Here is a 19,993-nt window from a genome sequence, read left to right as displayed (position 1 = left end):
GAGAGGTAGATTGAGATGGTTTGGGCATGTGGAGAGGATGGAGGATGATAATTGGGTGCAGAAGGTGAGAAGTGTCAATACTGGGGGTGGGGTTGTGAGAGGTAGACTGAGAAGGACATAGGATGAGGTAAGTAATTGTGACCTTAGGGTTAAGGGACTGAACAGGGTGCTTGCCATAGATCGTGCAGCATGTAAAGCCGCCATTAGGTGACCAAGGCTGATGCATGCAAGCATGTTGGAGCCTTCAAAAAATGAAAACAAAAATGACCAGCCTCACTCATCCATGAGTGGCTTTATGTGAGCAATAAACCCCAACCACCCATGGATATAAATCTGCATCGGCTCAATCTGTTTGGAGAACCTTAATTACTCAGTAAACCACCAGGCACCATAGTTTGGTTATATGGTTACAACCCAGCATAGTAAATGGTTTCCTGGTGTACAAGAAACCATTTGGCTTCTCACTCAGTGTAGAGTCACCCATAGGCAGAAGGATGAGGAAAGAATGAAGGAAAGACAGAAGAGAGAGTATAGTCACCCATAGGCAGAAGGAGGAGGAGGAAAGAATGAAGGTAAGAGAATAGGAAGGAAGGAAAAGAGGAAAGGGCAGACACCCAAAGCAGCACTACACAGAGTGAGTGGATGGTGAGCACCCCTCTAAACAACACTTACATAAATACAATAAGCAATTACCTCAAAGCACAACATACAGTACGTGAAAAAGACAACAGGAAATAAATGAACAGTACTGTACACTGCTGTATGGTGAGGTAAATACAGAAAAAAACAAAAAAGTGCTAAACACTGGAAAAACAGGAACTCAGATAGGGAAGCAGAAAACATAAGGTTTTATACAGTATATATATATATATATATATATATATATAGGGGGTGCTCACCATCCACTCACTCGATGTAATGCTGCTCTCGGGTGTCTGCCTTTTCCTTTCCTTCCTTCCTCTTCTGTCTTTCTTTACTTCCTTCCTTCCTTGTCCTTCTGCCTGCAGGTGACTTTACACTCCCTCTTTTGTCTTTCTTTCCCTCATTCTTTCCTCTTCTTCTGCCTATGGATGACTCTACACTGCGTGATAAGCCAAATGGTTTCCTGTACACCAGGAAACCATTTACTATGCTGGGTGGTAACCATATAACCAAATTTTGGCACCTGGTGGTTTAGTGGGTAATTGTGATGCTCCAATCAGATTGAGCCAGTGAAGGTTTATATCCAAGAGGTGGTTGGGGTTATTGCTCACGTAATGCCACTCAGGGATGAGTGAGGCTGGTCACTCTCATCTTAAATGTCAGGACCAACATGCCTAGCCCCGGGCTCCTACGCTCCTCGTGGGGCAACACAGGATTGGATGATGGATGGATGGATGGATATATATATATATATATATATATATATATATATATATATATATATATATACTGTATATATATATATCTGTAAAGGATGTGACAGGCAACAAAGATGAACCACAAACCATAACATGGACAAGGTGGTTTAAAACCTCCTTGGTACATGAATTCCTCATATGTTGCCTGTTTCACTTCAGTGAAATTCAGTCAGTCCACAGTAAAATAGAAAAGGTCTCTCAAACTGCCATTGTTACTATTAACCCTTTGAGATTCCGATGACGCAATTTCGCATCGTCATAAATCCAACAGTCGAGATTATGATGACTCGAATTTGAGTCATACGATTTTTTTTTCTTTTTGCATGTTCCACATACACTATCCTGTTTATCCTTTTCCAAATACTTGTTTTTACAGTGATGAGTACATCAGATAGATATGCAGAATAAACAGGTTTTTACCATGAATAATATCAGTATTACCAGCATGAATATTTGCCAGTGTGACAGCGAGAACTTTCACTTTTCTCTGTGAAAACTAACATAAATTGCCATAATCTATATATCAATAGAAAGAGAATTTACTGTAGATTGACATGGTGCCATCAAATATCACGTAACTCTAATACTTTTTGTTTACAAATATTTTTCTATGGAAGGGTGTGCGATTTTTCCACTTCGGCTAACTTCTACTTGTCCTGTTGGCCTTTTAACTATCACATTTACTGCAATGAAGAGAAACTATTCAGCTTTAAGACAGTACCACATTCACTAGTCTTCCATAAAAAGTTTGTGTACAGTGGCCGATTAAGTACAAATATTGCTATGCGATGGCGCACTCTGTTTCGCCACGCTGAATCTGGCAGAATCAGTGGAGGGCCGAAAATCCCAAAAGGATTAAGCTGATTGCTTGTGCTGTCCAGTTTGCAGTCCCAGTTGTATATATGTTGTGATCCTTTTCCCTGACATATACTGAGGACTTCCTGAAGAGTACTCTGTAAGCCGAGCATTACATATTGAAGAGAATACCAATGAAGGTGATCACACATGCAGATAAAAATGTGAAAATGAAAAATTATATAAACAAAAGATACAATGCTGTCCTAAAGCAATGCAGTCCTTTAAAAACTGGGAAAATATGGGGATTCTGTAAGACCAAGACTATAGAAGAACAGAACATGTACCACTAAGTATAAACTTGACTGAGATCTGTGGCAGGTTTGATCTAAGTGATCTAAGTAAATGGTAAACAATATGGTGACTCAGTATTGATAATGCTACACATGGAGAAATAAAAGGTAAGAATAAGGAATGTACATATGAGAAAAAAATTAATATATTTGAAAGTGTGTCTACAAAGGATTCCAAAACACTGTAAAATAAACGTAATGGTGGAGTGAGGGCAACATTCTAGGTGGCAAAAGAGACTTTTGCGAACCTTCATCTTAATGATTTATTATACATATTATACCCTGATATTCTTATACTCCTTTTTACGCACAATGTACCTTGATGCTCTCTTGTATTACAGATACCGGTACCTAACACTGATATACTGTAGTCTGTCTCAGTGACATACAGGAAGATAAGGTGTAATATGCAAAATATATTGCTGAGGAACAGATGTTACAAAGTTTCCAGTGCCACTTAGAGTACAGCAGTAAGACCAGTAAATTTAACAAAATGAACTAGATGCATATTAAGGGCTAGCTGGTTTTCATCTGTTTGACAAGTGCTTCTAGGTTTGGTGTGCACACGAGGCGGTGGCGGATGTGGCCCAACACTGTGATGTCACCAGTCTTATTTTCTTCATCAATTTCCACACTTGCTGCATCCTGTTGAAGAATTGCTGGATACTTTACTGCTGCTTCTGTTATCATCATCATCACCATCATTAGTTAATCCTAGTGTCTCAAACTCATACATGGTCAGGCGAACTAAGCAACACACTGAATCTCAGGATATTACAGTAAAAAAGGAAAAAAGAACCTGTTGACATTTCCTCCTGGCTGGGAGATGGGAAAGTTTTTTTTTTTTTTAATAGGCAAAGTATAAAATTTTTAGTTTTTGCCTAACTTCAACTTGTCATTTTGACTTTCCATTTTCTTTGTTCTTTATTGAACATACTACAATAAAGTACAACTATTCAGCTTTAAAATGACAACAAAACCAACATTCTATCATGAAAAGTGTATTTACACAGAGCGATCAAAGAAAAATACCACGTCGTGAAGATGTGGGTCAGGATAAGAGTGGCTGACTCTAGCACACACATAATCTGCCCAGCTCAGAAACCTGATTAAAAAAAAAAAAAAAAAAAAAAAAGCTGGATCATAAGAACAGATCACCATGGTTGTGGTGTTAAACAGGCAAGAACTAGGCAGTCTATGTTCACTCTGTTTTCCTAAATCTTCTATTTAATGTATCAGATCTGGGGATAGACTGATTGCACTATTTCCTGGGGCTCTGCAGTCCTTGTTTTCATGATAAACCAGCAGACGGAGTTACTGAGTGCTATGGCTTACATATTAATGCCACCAGTCAGGGTACTGCTTGTTCACTGTATTTCTTAACCCCTTGAATCAGCATGATGTCCTTTTTAGTCTATTCTTGCTGCTACAAAATGATCCTACTCAACTTAGGAAAGGCCTCTTGAATTGAAAGGTTTATCCCAAATTTAGTAAAATCATCACACGGTAAGAATATAATGAAAAACCCTGACTCACTGGGTTAAGGTATGGGAATCTCATACAGTGTGGTGTATTTGAAACAGCAAGGATATTTTTTTCATGTCAGTGGGCTACTGGAAGAGAATAACATTATCAATTAATTTCAAATGATCGTACCCCTTCAACTGATATCATCTGCTTTAGAAATTCGAAAAGTTTGAAGCAGCTTTGTGTTTTAAACCCTTCTGTTCAGTGGCATTTTCTGTTTCATTCTTGTGACCACTAGACCATACATATCTAACCCCTCCAGTCCAAAGTCTCGCGATGTGAATAAAAGTGTCTGGACAAAGCAACAACAGATAAGATATACATTATCAGACTGAAGGGGTTACAAGTATGGTAGGGTCCAGTATCTCTCTCCTTGACTTGATAGCTGGTCAAGATGGTACCCTCATCCCCAATCTGTTTGTGTGTATGTGCCAGTTACAGTAAATACTTCACTATGATGATGTTGCAGTTTAATCTTCCTGCTACCAGACAATTTTATTCAGTACAGGAGAGCCCACTGGTAGTGAAGTTAATGAAGATTACACCTAACCTTTCCACCTCAAAATGCCTATCCAAAGTGAATAATCTTATCTGGAGATAGCAAAATTACTATAAAATAACATTATCATATAACATCTGATGGAAGGGGTTACAGGCAGCTGTACGTGATCTTCCTCAGATATAAAAACAGATGCAGAAGTGAAAAAGTGTGCCCTTACCTGAAGAAATCCAACTTGCGTGCCTTTAGTGACAGCGAGCTTATGGTCACCAAACCATAATTCTACTTTGCCAGATTTATAAACCTTCAATTTCCCGATTTGTCCCTCAGGAAGTGTGTTCAGGGTGCAAAACTGCTTGTTTGGCTTCTTGTCTTCTTCTTCATCTTGATCCTGCATGCACAGAAAAGTGATAAATACCCTGTGTATGAAAACTGCTATCTGTTTAATGTTAATAATCTCCCCTCATGTAGTATGCAAGGAATAAGTGACAACAGCAATGAAATGATTACTCTAGCCTCAACTTTCCCTAGTCACAACCACACCGCAGCTACTACCATTTTCTAACACGCACACACACGCTACCCACTCAACCACAAGACTGCGCGTGCACACACACACACACACACACACACACACACGTCAATATAAATGGTCTTTCCAAAGATTAACAAAAATCACCTGGGGGTTGCAAGAAAAATATATACATTTTTCATGCTGAAGAGAGTAATGAAAATTCAGTTCTCAACTGTTTACTTAACAGGTCAACCCTAATCATTTACAGTCATGCAGTAAATTCTTCTGTCTATTACCTATTCTTTCCCTGTTGCAACTGGGCACTTTTTTCCTTACGAGACTGTTCTTTGATGCACACAGGGAGATGAAGGGTGGGCCTTTATGCTGTGCACTGATGTAGCGCAATAGTACTGTTGCCCCTATACATTTTCAGATGACTGGTGATCTAATAAGCTTAGGTGCTCCAACCAGATGTGCCCTAGATGGATCTGATTCTGGGAGATGGCTGGGGTTAGCTGCTCATGTAATGCCACTCGGAGATAAGTGACTGGTAACTCATTTTCAGTGTCTGGAATGGATGGCCTAGTCCATGGCTCATATACTCCTGATGGGACAATACGGATGGATTATTAACTCCTGTAACTAGCAATTCTTATCCCATTCGCACTTCATATCAATAAAATGTTTACTACATATACTTCACCACCGTGGGTGGTGCAGATGTTACATCCCTATGGTAGTGTAGTATAAACGTTTTCAGCTCCACCAGTGACACTTTTTAGTCTCTTACAACATGCAGGGAAGTAGTTGGTGATACTCTTTCCTTCACTGCATCAATGTCATAATTCTGACCCTTATTCTTACCTAAAGATAATGTGAGGTAGGATCCAGAAACAAGGAAAAGTAAGAGAACTACGAACAGTATGCCCAGTGTAATCTAATGGGACACAATGCCATTACACACTATTCAATCAGGCTCTACCTCACAAGACTAACCCTCCTCCCCATCTCACACACACAAATAAATAATAATCCATCCATCCATCCATCCATCATCCAATCCTACCTTGCCCCATGAGAAGCATAGGATCCCAGGGCTAGGCATGTTGGTCCTGACAGTTAAGATGAGTGACCAGCCTCATTCATCCCTGAGTGGCATTACGTGAACAATAAACCCCAACCACCCCTTGGATATACACCATCACCGTCTCAATCCAACTGGAGCACCACAATTACCCACTAAACCACCAAATGCCATAATTTGGTTATATGGCTACCACCCAGTGTAGTAAATGGTTTCCTGGTGCACAGGAAACCATTCAGCTTGTCACTGAATGAAGTCACCCATACACAGAAGGAACAGGAAAGAATGAAGGAAAGAAAGACAAAAGAGGGAGTGTAAAGTCACCTGTAGGCAGAAGGACGAGGAAAGAATGATGTACAGAAAGACGGAAGAGGAAGGAGGAAAGGAGGGAGGAGAGAAAAGGGCAGACATCCATGAGCAGCACTACATTGAGTAAGTGGATGGTGAGCATAATAAATAAATAAATACAATAATAATATAAATGAATAAAAAAATAACAAGTTTAAGACTTGTCTATACCTATATAAATGGGGTGGGATGCAGTGGTTCCATTGGTACTGTATTATTTCTAAATACTGTATCTGTGTCCTGAATCTTGGGCTCGAAACCCAAGGTGTGGCAGACATTGCAACTGGGTCCTGGAAGTGTGTCCTTTTTTCAATGCTTGCATACTTTTGCACCCTATTGACTGCAATGATGACATTACAGACTCTGACACTCACAAATACAGTTAGTACACCATTTCCAGTTTCACAAATATTACCTCTCTTATTCATACTTTGCCAATGGAGAAGGGTTAATTCTGGCTACCACTGTCCCTCTGACTGATCCTGCAGTGGACCTAATAAGGACTATTATAATTACAGTTATAGGGGAGTAAAATCATAAAATGTACTTGACTGTATAATGCACTAATACAGTACTTAAATAATTTCCCAGTGATGGTTAGGACATTTCAGAATTGTAATCCAGCAACTTGATTTTATTCATCTGATGGCAGCAACCCTGCCTTAAAGGGTTATAAATTAATCTTTTTGAACATGTGAAGTGAAGTTCAGACAGCTTCAAAATATTATACTGGCTACTGTCAGATGGTTTTATTTAGCTGCGGGTGTGTGGGATGAAGAGAAGACGGAGGGGGGTGCAAGGAACAGCGTGGGGGAATGAAGAGGTGAGACAGGCTGTGGCACAAAAGAAGAAAGCATACAATGAATGGATGAGAAATAGGGGCGTGGAAGAAGTTGAGAGGTGGAAGAGAGAGAGAGAGGTGAAAAGATTAGTAAGACAGAGTAAGAACAGAGCGGAGGAGGAATTTGGAAGGAATTTGAGTGTAAAGTGGAGGGACTGTAAGAAAATGTTCTGGAAAGAGATGAAAAGAGTAAGACAGGGTGAAAGTGAAGTCTGCAGGGGAGTGAAAGATAAAAATGGTAGATTATTAGTGGAGAAGGGAGAAAAAGTGAGCAGATGGAGAGAGCACTTTAAGGAATTGTTGAACATAGAGGATGGAAGTAATGCAAGTATAAGTGGCTGGGAGAAGGAGGGAGGTGAGAAGACAGGAAGAAATCAGTAGGATAGAAGTTGTGGAAGCAATGAAGAAAGTTAAATTGGAGAAAGCCCCAAGAATTAATGGAGTGTGTGGTGAAATGCTAAAGCATGGGGGAGAGATAGTAGTAGAATGAATGTGGAAAATGTGCAGACTGGCCTGGGAGGAAGGTAGAGACCCAGAGGATTGGAAGTCAGGTATAATTATTCCCTTGTACAAAGGAAAAGGGGAAAATGAAGTGTGTGGTAATCATAGGGGCATCTGTCTTCTTAGTATAATAGGAAAAGTGTATGGTAGGATACTTATTGACAGAGTTAGAGAAAGAACAGAGGAATTAGTTGAAGAAAAGGGAGGCTTTAGGAAAGGAAGAGGTTGTGTAGATCAGATATTCATTCTTAGATCTTTAGTGGAAAAGTTTATAGAGAAGGGAAAGAAGTTGTATGCGGCTTTCATGGATTTGGAGAAAGCATATGACAGGGTGGATAGACAAGGATTGTGGAAAGTATTAAGAATATATATATATATATATATATATATATATATTTTTTTATGTGTCCGACTCAGGGCATAGGCTCCACAGCCTGCTCTCAAGGCCCAGTAGTCCTCCTACATACCATACTCCTCTCTACATGTCACCACTTCGGCACTAACACCCACCGTCCATATTGAATACATGCTAGGGCTGTTTCATACAGGACTGGTGTATTGGTATGGAGTAGATGGGAAGTTGTTGAATGCTGTGAAGAGTATGTATGATGGTGCTAAGGCTGCAGTGCGTGTGGATGGTGAACTGAGTGAAATTTTCTCTTTGAAGGTTGGGTTGAAACAGGGATGTGTCATGTCTCCATGGTTGTTCAATCTGTACATGGATGGGGTTTAGAGGTACAAGGTAGGGCAGTGGATGTTGGAGTGGCCCCGGTGAGAGAGGGTAGTGTTTGGGGAAACTCCCTGTACTGTTGTTTGCAGATGATACTGTGTTGTTGAGTGAAGATGTAGGAGAGCTGAAAGGCTTGGTGGATGAGTTTGGGAAAGTGTGTAAGAAACAGAATCTAAAGGTGAATGTAGGGAAGAGCGAAGTGATGGTCTTTGAGAGAGGTGAAGTCAGTGAATGTACAGCGAGGTTGGATGGTGAGGAATTGGAAAATGTGAGTACGTTTAAGTACTTGGGTAGTGTGATGAGTAAGGATGGAGGTTTGGAGGGTGAAGTGCTTGAAAGGAAACAGCAGGGAAGAATAGTTGCTGGATCCTTGAAAGCAGTGATAAGAAACAGGGAAGTGAGCATGGAAGTGAAAAAGTTACTACATGACAGTACTGTGATACCAACTCTAACGTATAGAAGTGAAGCTTGGACGCTACTAGAAGGACACAAGTCAAGAGTGAGAGCAGTGGAAATGAGTTATTTAAAAGGAGCCTGTGGAGTCACATGGAGAGACAGGTTGACAAATGAGGATATAAAGATGCATTGTGGTGTGGATGTGGATGTGATAAGAAGAGTTAGAAGGAATACACTGAGGTGGTTTGGCCATGTGGAGGGATGGAGGGTGAAAGACTGACGAAGAAAGTGTATGTGAGTGAGGTGGAGGGGGAAGAGGGAGGGGGAAGCCGAGGATGAGATGGAGGGATGGGGTGGAGAGGTATATGAGAGGGGGGTGTGAGTTGGGAGCGGGGCAGTGAAATGGCGGGGGACAGGGCGACGTGGAGGCGATTTGCTTGTGGCCACCCCAAACTGGATTGAGGCGTCTGGCAATAGATAGATAGATAGAAGAACTCCAGCTCTGATGAATTTAATCTTGCCTGTACTGCAAGATATATGGTACATGACTGTGTTGTGTGCTTACTATCTTGCTGTTGGGAAAAACTTAGATTTAAACCTTCACTGTACACATACCACGAAACTTATAATGCCCATCTCCACAGGGTAAATTACCCATGCCCTTGGCTACCCACCATCTAATACCAACTCAATCCATCCTGTCCACTCCCTGTCCTTTGAACAATAAACCGATCTTAATTAGCTCCAAAACAGAAGCTGGGACACCCACTTTTTCTGGAAACTGCTGAAAGCATCCCATCCAATCAATGTTAAGCATTTTGTGTCCAACTTTCCTATCCCTTTTTGTTCCTTAGCATCTAGGGGCCATGCCTCACATCATTCATTCATTCAATCATCATCTAATCCAGTGTTGCCCCATGAGGAGCGTACGAGCCCAGGGCTGGGCAAGTTGCTCCTGACTGTGGTCTTCCTGACCAACCAGTATTTCCACCATACACTCGCATGCTACCAACAGTCACGTGTATGTGTTTGTTCGGGTAGTTTGTTACTTGGCAGGAAAAACTTGTGTATTGGGTCACTGAGCAATGAGGTTATGTGGGTATGAGAATCTCTGAGACTTCAAATTTTGTGTGTAAAAGGGCGACATGTGACACAGCGATATGGCCAGCAAGCAATCTCAACTCTAAGTCAACACTTCTTTAGGCTCATTCTAGCCTTTGTCAAGAAATATTTGTGTTGTGCTGTGTGATCTTAACATTGTGTTCTGTACTTGTTATATACGTTCTTTTCACAGACCTCGAATTCTGCGACTTGTTGAGAGGGTATTCATAGGTCTACGTGGTTTGTGTTTTTATTTAATAAACTTTTATTTATTTATATATCTGAATGTTGGTGTGCATCATGGGTCAGTTTTGAGTCCCATGTTGTTTATCATGGTACCTGAAGCCCTCTCACGTGACTTCAGAAATGGACTCCCACAGGAGATGTTGTATGCTGATGATTTGGTGTTGTTTGCAGTGAATGAATGCGAAGCAGACGAAAGATTTAGGAAGTGGAGAGATGGTATGGGGCACAAGAGCTTATGAGTAAATGCAGATAAAACAAAAGTGATGATATCTAGGGTTGGTGGCGGTATCGTCAAAGAAGAGGGAGAGTGGCCATGTGCAATTTGCCACAAAGGCATGGGAAGTAATTCCATCTTGTGCAGTGTTTGTGATAAGTGGGTGCATAAGAGATGTAGTGGTATTAGAAGTAGACTGCGAGATAATGCCGATTTTATTTGTGTGGCGTGTCGGGGAGAGCAAGTGGAGATGGTCAGGTGTGAAAGGACTGAACTTGCTGGTGAGTTTCTGGAAGAGTTTTGTTATTTGGGAAACATGTTATGTGCTGGAGGTGGGGCTGGAGCTAGCTCTGTGGCCAGGGTGAGAAGTGGTTGGAAGAAGTTCAGGGAGCTGTTGCCTCTCCTGACACTGAGAGGGCTCTCCCTATGTGCTAGGGGATCTTTGTATGCAGCATGTGTTTGGAGTGTAATACGGTATGGTAGTGAGACCTGGGCAGTAAAGGAAGAGGATATCTGCGGGCTCAAACGTACAGAAATGACAATGATTAGGTGGATGTGCAGTGCGTCCCTGCATGCAAGACCTGGAAGAGCTGGGTTTACAATGGAAGAGTTGAGAAATAGGATGGGATTGGAGTGTATTGGTGTTGTGATGAGGAGAGGTAGATTGAGGTGGTTTGGGCATATGGAGAGGGTGGGGGATGATAATTGGGTGTAGAAGGTGATAAGTGTTAATACTGGGGATAGGGTTGCGAGTGGTAGACCAAAAAAGACGTGGGATGAGGTCATTTAGTGTGACCTCAGGGTTCAAGGACTGAACAGGGAGGCTGCCACAGACTAAGCAGCATGGAGAGCCACCATTAGGTGACCAAGGCCAATGCATGCAAGCATGTTGGAGCCTTCAAAAATGAAAAACTAAAACTATCCAGGTTGGAACAACATATGTGACCCCGGAGTGACATTTGTGTGCAAAATGGATAGCAAGCACAGTACGATCATGGGGGAACAACGACTTCCCTTCGTCCACCACGATGTCAAGCCTGGATTTTACATGTTGAGGCTTATCTTTCCCACACCTCTGCTACTGATGCTCAGAAGTTCAGCAAATTAGTGGGGGCACTTCCTACTGAGATGGCTACTCTGGTAAGAAAAGCTATCACCATGCCACCAAATACTGTAATGATAATTTTGCTGCTTTCAAGAATGCATTACTGGCATGTTACAGGAAACTGGACCACCACCATCTGCATGGCCTCCAAGAATTCAGATTGGGCGACTGGAGTCCGTCTGCTCTGTGGCAAAAGATGCAGCTCATTAACTTTCGTTGTCACCCCATTACCTGAAGACATTCTCCGCTATATGCATATCCAGAAACTTCCAGCAGAAATGACTCAACATTTCTTTTCTCAATGGTCAAACTCCGGCAAGTAAGTATGTGGCAGTGGCAGATAGAATGCTGGCTCAACTCTTCACTTCAACATACACAACAGGTACACCTAATATAGTAACATCACCTAACCAGCGGCGTCTGGTGCGTGTTGTGCTACCGAAACTTCGCACCCTGCTTCTGCTTCAGCTTCACTCACTCGGTGCCCGCACAGTTCTTTCACTGGATGAAGCAGCAGACCTGGTTCAGTAGGTAACCTGGGGGTGGGGAATCCAACACTTCAGCATTGAATGTCACATCAGCTTGTGAAATGCTAGAATTTCAGCAAGTACTGCGACGTCTTGATGCACTTCAGCGACAGGTAGACAACCTGTCTTCATCTCGTCAATCAAGATTTCTAACTCACAACTAACAGCAATCAGGAGTGTGTTGGTATCGTGAAACATTTGGAACAAAGCTCGCCAATCCCAACCACCATGCTCTTTTTTGGGAAATGGGAACAGCGGGAACAGGTGCGTGCAGCTGCTCCTGTTACACCAAATGTTGCTGCACTAGTTCTCCGCATCAAGGAAAGTGCATCTGGTAGGAAATTTTCAGTGGATACTGGAGCACATGACCATTCTTCCACCAATACCACATGATTGGGAGAGTAAACCACCTCCATTCGATCTTCTGGGTGCGAACAATACACCCGTCGCTACTTTCGGCACTTCAGAACTCATGACTGATATGGGAATGCGACAAAAGTTCCCCTAGACTTTTATCGTCCCTGATGTAATGCAATCACTGTTGGGATATGATTTTCTCAAACATTTTCTGTTGCTTGTTGATTCAGGAGAGAACTAATATACCAGACATCTCAAAGTAAAGTTTTTGGTATTGTGCCTACATGTTGCACGTCAGTCATAACTCAGCTTCATCTCAACACGGAGTTTAGTGATTTGCTACAAGAGTTTTCTTCTCTTACTGGGCCACAGTCATATTCTAAGTCTCCATCTATGCCAGTCTGTCACTACACTGAAACAACAGGCCCACCAGTTCATTCTTGTTCAAGATGTCTTCCTCCGGACAAGTTATGAGCAGCAAAGGAAGAATCTGACACACTTTTGAAGAAGGAGGTAACCGAACCATCTGACAGCTGCTGGGCGTCCCCACTCCATCTGGTCCCCAAGACTACTCCCAATACATGGCAAGCTTGTGGCGATTATTGTGCACTGAATAGAATCACTGTACCTGACAAGTATCCTGTCCCTCACATTCAAGATTTTCAACTGAAATTACTGTATATCACAGGACAGTGTCCTCCAAGATTGACCTCGTGTGTGCGTTTCACCAAAGTCCCGTTTTTCCAGCTGACATTCCTAAGACTGCGATCATCACGCCTTTTGGATTGTTTCATTACCACTTCATGCACTTTGGACTTTGAAATGCCGTACTGTCATTCCAGTGTTTTATGGATCACATTCTACGGGACTTTGATTTTGTAACGGTGTATGTAGACGATATACTGGTTGCATCAAGTAATCACGAGCAACGCTGAACTCATATTAGACATCTGTTAACTCACCTACATATATTAAGATTCATCCAGCTAAATACATCTTTGAAGCCCATGTACTGGACTTCTTCGGCCACAGAATTCCTGCTAAGGGGATCAGGGTGCTTCCACAAAGAGTCGACGCAATCAAGCAGTTTCTGCAGCCCACTACAGCAAAGAAGATGTGAGAATTCCAGGTCATAGCATTACCATCACCGCTTTCTCCCTCGGGCAGCACAAACGTTAGGTCCTCTACGTGATCTGCTTGACAAGTTGCCGTAGTCACCTATGGCCCCTCTTACTTGGACACCAGAGGCTTCTGTGGCATTCGCAAGTGTTAAGGATGATGTTGCACAACTTTCTCACCTTGCATATCCAGTCCTCAATTCATTCCTTGCCCTAACTAGTAACCAGGGTTGACATGAGTGGCTCCCCGGGTACCTATCCACTTACCCACCTGGGCTGTGTTTTTAAGCTTAAAAAACCCGGGAGGGTAAAATTTAAAAAAAATAATAGTAAATAAATTCAGGGCAAACCCCGATTTATGATAGCCCTAGATGCGATGCCCTAGAATAGGGATGGGGGTAGAAATATCACCCTACTTCACCTATTGTAGGCCTACCCCTGGTTTTGTGACTGGTTTTGATTTTTTACCAATTCAGATTATAGTTGAGACTTCAATTTTGTGTTTAGGTTGATTTATAAATTGTTTTTAGACTTAGATTAATGTGTTTTAGTCAACGGTTGAGTGAACTCTGTCATCTGGGGTATGGATTCTCACCAATCAGATGAGGTACAAAACAGTGTGATCAACTAGGCAACTCAACAACTCAACAAAGAATATTTCATGTCTGACCACTAAACATCTGACCTATCATGGAATACACAATGATAATGTTAAATAAATATTAATAGTTATGAATGCCTTAAAGGGCAAATATTTCATGCAACTATGAAAACCATGACTGATAAATCACGTACAGTAATCCCACATTTTTTGCGGATTTTTTTTCTACGGTTTTGCCCTCTCGCGGATTTTCTTAGCATTAATAAGTTCAACTAAAATATCCTTGAATATACAGAAAACAAAAAATTTGAAATTCCCGCCGCTTCCAATTGTAGCGCGGTAAACTCACGTCACCCTCTGTCCCTTTCTCACGGCCCCTCTGCCAGTGTTACCATATCTAGCATAATTTTATTCTTTTAGCATAATTTTGATCAAATTTTCAAGTCTGGAATATTTTTTAGCATATTAGAAGTTTTAGCATAATTCTAGCATAATTTAGAATGGAATGGAATATTTTTGGAATAATTTTATAAAAGCTACAAATCAGAGAGAGAGAGAGAGAGAGAGAGAGACGAATAAGGTAAGAAGATGTAAGGTTTGAATACTGTATTCTTAATAAATGTTTAAGAACCCACTCATAATTTTATGTTTAACTGCCTGTTTAAAGCAGCTAAGATTATTATTGGTTTTAAGGTGATAAGGTAGGAAGTTCCACACAATCGATCCTGCACAGCATATATGACGTTTGCTGGTAAATGTTGTAACTTTTTTTTTTTTTAATGCTAGGAAGAAGGAACCAAAGGCCACAAGCCTGCAATAACTGTTCCTTCCAAGAGAAAAACAAAATACAAGAGAGAGCCAAATTCAAGATCCGATCATTTCGAGATTCCTGGACACACGGCGTTGAAAGACTGGAGATCATAGCTAGCAGGAAATACAGACAGAGGGAGACAGTTTCAGAGTTGACCTGTTGCATAAATGAAGGACTGGAAGTAACAGTTAACTCTTGCATTAGAGAGCTGAACAGAAAAGGGATAATGAGATTTTTTTTCATGGCCTCTTGTATCATGAATGTGACTTAAGTACTGGAACACATTGCTACAGCAGTTCAATCCATTTAGAGCCTTAAATGTAAAAAGTACAACGTTTTTGGACCTTTTTTTTTTTTGGTCCAAACATCCGCTTTTGGTGAGAAACATCGAAAATTCATAGAGAAATCGCTCACCTGAGGTTTAAAATACCGGATTTAGGTGCGAGTACTTCCTTACCTGACTGGGTTTTCTAACAGGCTGGCACCAAAGAAAACGAGTTCTATGGGAGGGTAACTATTTTATCCACTCATAAACAGTATTTATTTATTTACTTGATACGAATTTATATGTAGTACAAGAGTATATTGGTTTTCAAACAGTAATATAAGCATTATAAGCATTGTTTCACTCACTAACTCATCACCATTCATGACCTTTTTTTCCCCACATTACCTGATCATCATTTCTGACTATTTCTTCCTCTAAACTTTGTCCTCCACATTGTCCTCGACCCTGAATGTCTTTATTGGCCAGGTCACTGGTAACAGGTGAATCGTCGAGATAATAGCATGCAGGGGGGAGGGGGGAGAGGTTATGCGGTGTAAGGCATTGTTCCTGCTTGGCATCTTGTAGAGGAATAGAGGAAGGTGTCCCGCATATTCGTGCCAAAAATCACTCGCGAAATCACTCGCAAAAATTGAAAATTGTGCAAATTAGGGACCTTGCAATGTTGCCGCGTTAATTCACGTCGGCACGGGTTAAAATATTCAGCTCATTAAATGCATTACTAGTTGATTCATATTTTTAAAAATATGAAGTAGTTCTTACTATCCGTTTCTGCATTACAACCAAGGGATTTTAACAGATTGGGAAAAAGAAATTACAGGACATGATTTAAATATTATACATTGAAAATTCTTTGATCTTAATGAAATAGGAGACCAAAATTACATCCCACAGCACAACGCAACAGAAATGAAAATAAAGAAATGGTTTAATACAGAATGTAAAAAATCAGAAGAAAACAGAAACTTGCTGTGGAATAGATACAGAAGACACAATAGTGAGAGGACATATAAAAACTATAAACAGGCAAGAAATTATTAAACAAAGATAAAGAAGGAGGCTCAAAGACAGTTTGAGGAGGACATTATAAATAAAAGTAGTGATCAACCTAAGCTTTTTTACAGCTACATCCGAAGCAAAACCAAAGTTAAAGATAAAATACAGTCCATTACGGATGAGGGGATCACCTATACACAAGAGAAAGATATTTGTGATGCACTAGATAACAACTTCCAATCAGTTTTTACAAAAGAAAGTAATCTTGAGAGAGATGATATGGAACATGCATGCCCCCATGTCTTACCAGATATACAAATATCGGAAAAAGACGTACTGGAAGAGTTACATAAAACAGACAAAGGAAAAGCAAATGGTCCTGACAGAATTTCAGGTCGGATGCTACATGAATGTGCAGAAGAGTTAAGCAGACCACTGTATTTAATATTCAAGGAATACTTAGGTCAAAGTAAACTAACTGATATTTGGAAGAAAACAAACATTGTTCCCCTATTTAAGAAAAGGAATAGACAAAATCCACTCAACTACCGACCAGTATCACTGACCAGTGTTGTAAGTAAGATACTAGAAAAGCTGATAAGGAAATTTTGGGTAAAACATCTAGAAGAACACAGCATGATAACAGAGAGGCAGTTCGGTTTTAGAAAGGGAAAATCATGTGTTACTAATCTATTAAGCTACTATGACAGAGTTACGGAAACATTACAGAAAAGAGGAGGATGGGTGGACGGTATCTTTTTAGATTTTAAGAAAGCATCTGACAGCGTACCACATCAAAGACTTTTATGGAAACTGTACCATCAACGAGGTATTCAAGCGAATCTGTACTGTTGGATGCAGGATTTTCTTAGAAAAAGGGAAATGAGAACAATTTTAAGGGGAAATTACTCATCATGGAGGGAAGAGACCAACGAAGTGCCACAGGGCTCGGTGCTGGCACCAATTATGTTTTTAGTATATATAAATGACATAGACAGTTACACTGGAAATGGAAGCTATCTAAATATGTTTGTGGATGATGCAAAAATTCAAAGGAAAATTACTAACACAGATTCTTGCAAAGAGTTGCAAGAGGAATTAAACAAGCTTCATGAATGGAGCAATAAATGGTAAATGGAATTCAATGTGGACAAATCTCATGTAAGTAAATTTGGTAAAAGTGAGAAAAGACAAGATTGGGATTATAGGTTAGGAAGAACAACCCTACACATATCAAAAAGAGAAAAGGACCTAGGAGTAATTATCGATAACAGACTATCTCCAGATGACCATTTCAATGAGAAGGTACGTATCATGTATAAACTGCTTGCTAATATGAGAATAGCATTCACATATATAAATGACGACATGTTGAGAAAGATAATAACATCATTCATCAAACCAACCCTGGAATATGCATCAGTAGTATGGAATCCTCATCTCAAAAAACACATAGATAAGACTGAAAAAGTACAAAGGGGATACCAAGCTTAAGGGATCTAAGCTACGAAGAAAGATTAGAAAAACTGAATCAACCAACACTACAGGAGAGAAGGAAAAACAGAGACATGATTATGCTATATAAATGCACCTCAGGGGTAGAGGAAGTAGACTATCTATCTATTACAATGAATATATAACCTATGGGGAAGCATCAGCAAGAGGACACTGCAAAAAACTACGCAAAAAGAGTGGCGATAAAGATGTAAGGAAATTCAGTTTCCCAAATAGGGCAATTGATCAGTGGAATGCACTACCGAATGAAGTAGTCTGTGCTAAAACTATTCACATATTTAAGGATATGTATGATAAAAATGGTTTAATGCACAGGACAGTATGAGCCTGACTCATTCCTGTAAAGATACAATTAGGTAAGAACACACGGAGATGTACATTTGGCTTGCACTGTTGCTTGATTCTGGCACCGTTGTGCGACTAGAAGTCTGGGTACTACAACTGCTACAAATAATCCTATTATCACTACTACTACTACTACTACAACTACCACTACTACAACTTTTACTACTACTACAACTACTACTATCACTACTACTACTACTACAAATAATACCATTACTAATACAGCTACTATTACTACATAAAGCCTAAAAAAATAATATTGTGAACAAAATAGTTACACATATAATCCATAATCGAAAATACTGTATTTTCCACTATAACCAAACTTTTTTTCTGTGATTTAGACTTTTTCATCATAATAAATATATTGTACACACAAGAAAATTTTCAATAAAAAATAAGGCACTAATTTCATCATGAAAAACTTTCTGCTTCCATTTCTCACATAAATAAGCAGAGCGGTGGCATGAGTTTCCTCCTCCCTCCATCCTCCCTTTCTCCGCTCCATTACATTTTCCATTATAAATTTTTTTTTCCTGTGATTTGTTCTTTTTCTTCATAACAAACATACACACATGGAAACTTTAAATAAAAAAATAAGGCACTGATTTCATGATGAAAAACTTTCTGCTTCCATTATTCACGTAAATAGAGAGGGGTGGCGTGAGGCTAGACGCACCTCGTTTCCTCCTCCCTTCTCCCGCCCTCCACCTCGTCCCTTTCTCCACTCCCTACCTACTCTTCCATCTCCTTATCCTTGCCAATATCCTCACCTCCAGGATCATCAATACCCTCTGAACCATTCCCATCATCGGAAATAGCAGATGAACATACAGGGGGAAATGATGGGCGCACAGTGGAGTCATGTCCTCCACCCTCCTCACACGATGCATAAATACCGACATTCATTATGGCGGTTGCTTTCCTGAGTTGAAGAGCCACTTTCTCCACTCACAATTAACAATAATGTCACCTTGAGTTCTCTCCCTATCGCACTATCACTAAGGCCTTTTCTTTTCTGGCCTTTGGACGTTACTGGCGTTGAAGTCGGTGGCTGCAGGCGCTCAGCCAAGGATCAGGACACAGGGAAAACTTTTTGCGTGGGTCTATCCATTATGGTGGTAAGCTGGTGACTGAAACATGACTCAGATGCATGCAGAAGGGTTGCCAGTGGCTGCGTGTGGTGGAAATAACCCGCGGAATATTCAAACAATGCTACAAAACACTAAATCATGTATACGTGTCGCCTGGATGGCCCTGGAAGGACATGTAAAGATGACACCCGGATGGGATGGGTTAGTAAACTGTACCCCAAAATGACAATGTTCATTCCACCTACGACTAAAACACATTAACCCCTACACCACGGGCATGTTTACCGATGTTTTGCGTGTGCCGCGGGGTTATTCGGGCTCCGACAGACTCTCAAAAAATATTTGCCAAAAATCAGTTATTAGTCCTAGAATATTAAAATTACATATGCTTATGGCACATACCTTCAGCTTTCTCCTGGAATGTTTGTTGAGCCTTCGTCAGTTACCGTAGGACTTGTGGAGACCTCTGAAGTTGGGTAACGAAGTCTCCACTTTACACTTCCCAACAACCCGTAATATGATTACCACAGCCAGATATTAACACTATAAACACTACTCTATGATTTTCAAGTAGTTTGGGATCCATACTCCAAAAAAAACCCCACTGTGAAAGCAATGAAAATTATGAGCGCGTCTGACCGTCGCACTTGCGCTAGTTCGCTCTTGGTACTCTGTCATTTATTATTCAT

At 40.6% G+C, this 19,993-nt stretch overlaps 1 protein-coding gene across 1 annotated transcript in view; it reads right to left on the bottom strand.

Annotated features, from left to right (window-relative positions):
* Nucleotides 1–2,714: 2,714 nt before the first annotated feature.
* Polr3D (RNA polymerase III subunit C53) overlaps nt 2,715–19,993 on the bottom strand; it is a 110,323-nt gene continuing 93,044 nt past the window's right edge. Inside the window, exons 9-10 of the mRNA XM_080286387.1 lie at nt 4,795–4,965; nt 2,715–3,193 (exon numbers count right to left, since the gene is read on the bottom strand). Coding sequence (XP_080142513.1) covers nt 3,065–3,193; nt 4,795–4,965 — 300 coding nt within the window. The 3' untranslated portion in view covers nt 2,715–3,064. The remainder of the gene's footprint in view (nt 3,194–4,794; nt 4,966–19,993) is intronic.

Source organism: Coenobita brevimanus, chromosome 111 (assembly GCF_032717465.1).
Source record: "Coenobita brevimanus isolate Jiangsu-jjx chromosome 111, ASM3271746v2, whole genome shotgun sequence".
Taxonomy (NCBI): Eukaryota; Metazoa; Arthropoda; class Malacostraca; order Decapoda; family Coenobitidae; genus Coenobita; species Coenobita brevimanus.
Note: the sequence above shows the minus strand (reverse complement) of the source record. Positions and strands in the feature narration are given on the sequence as shown.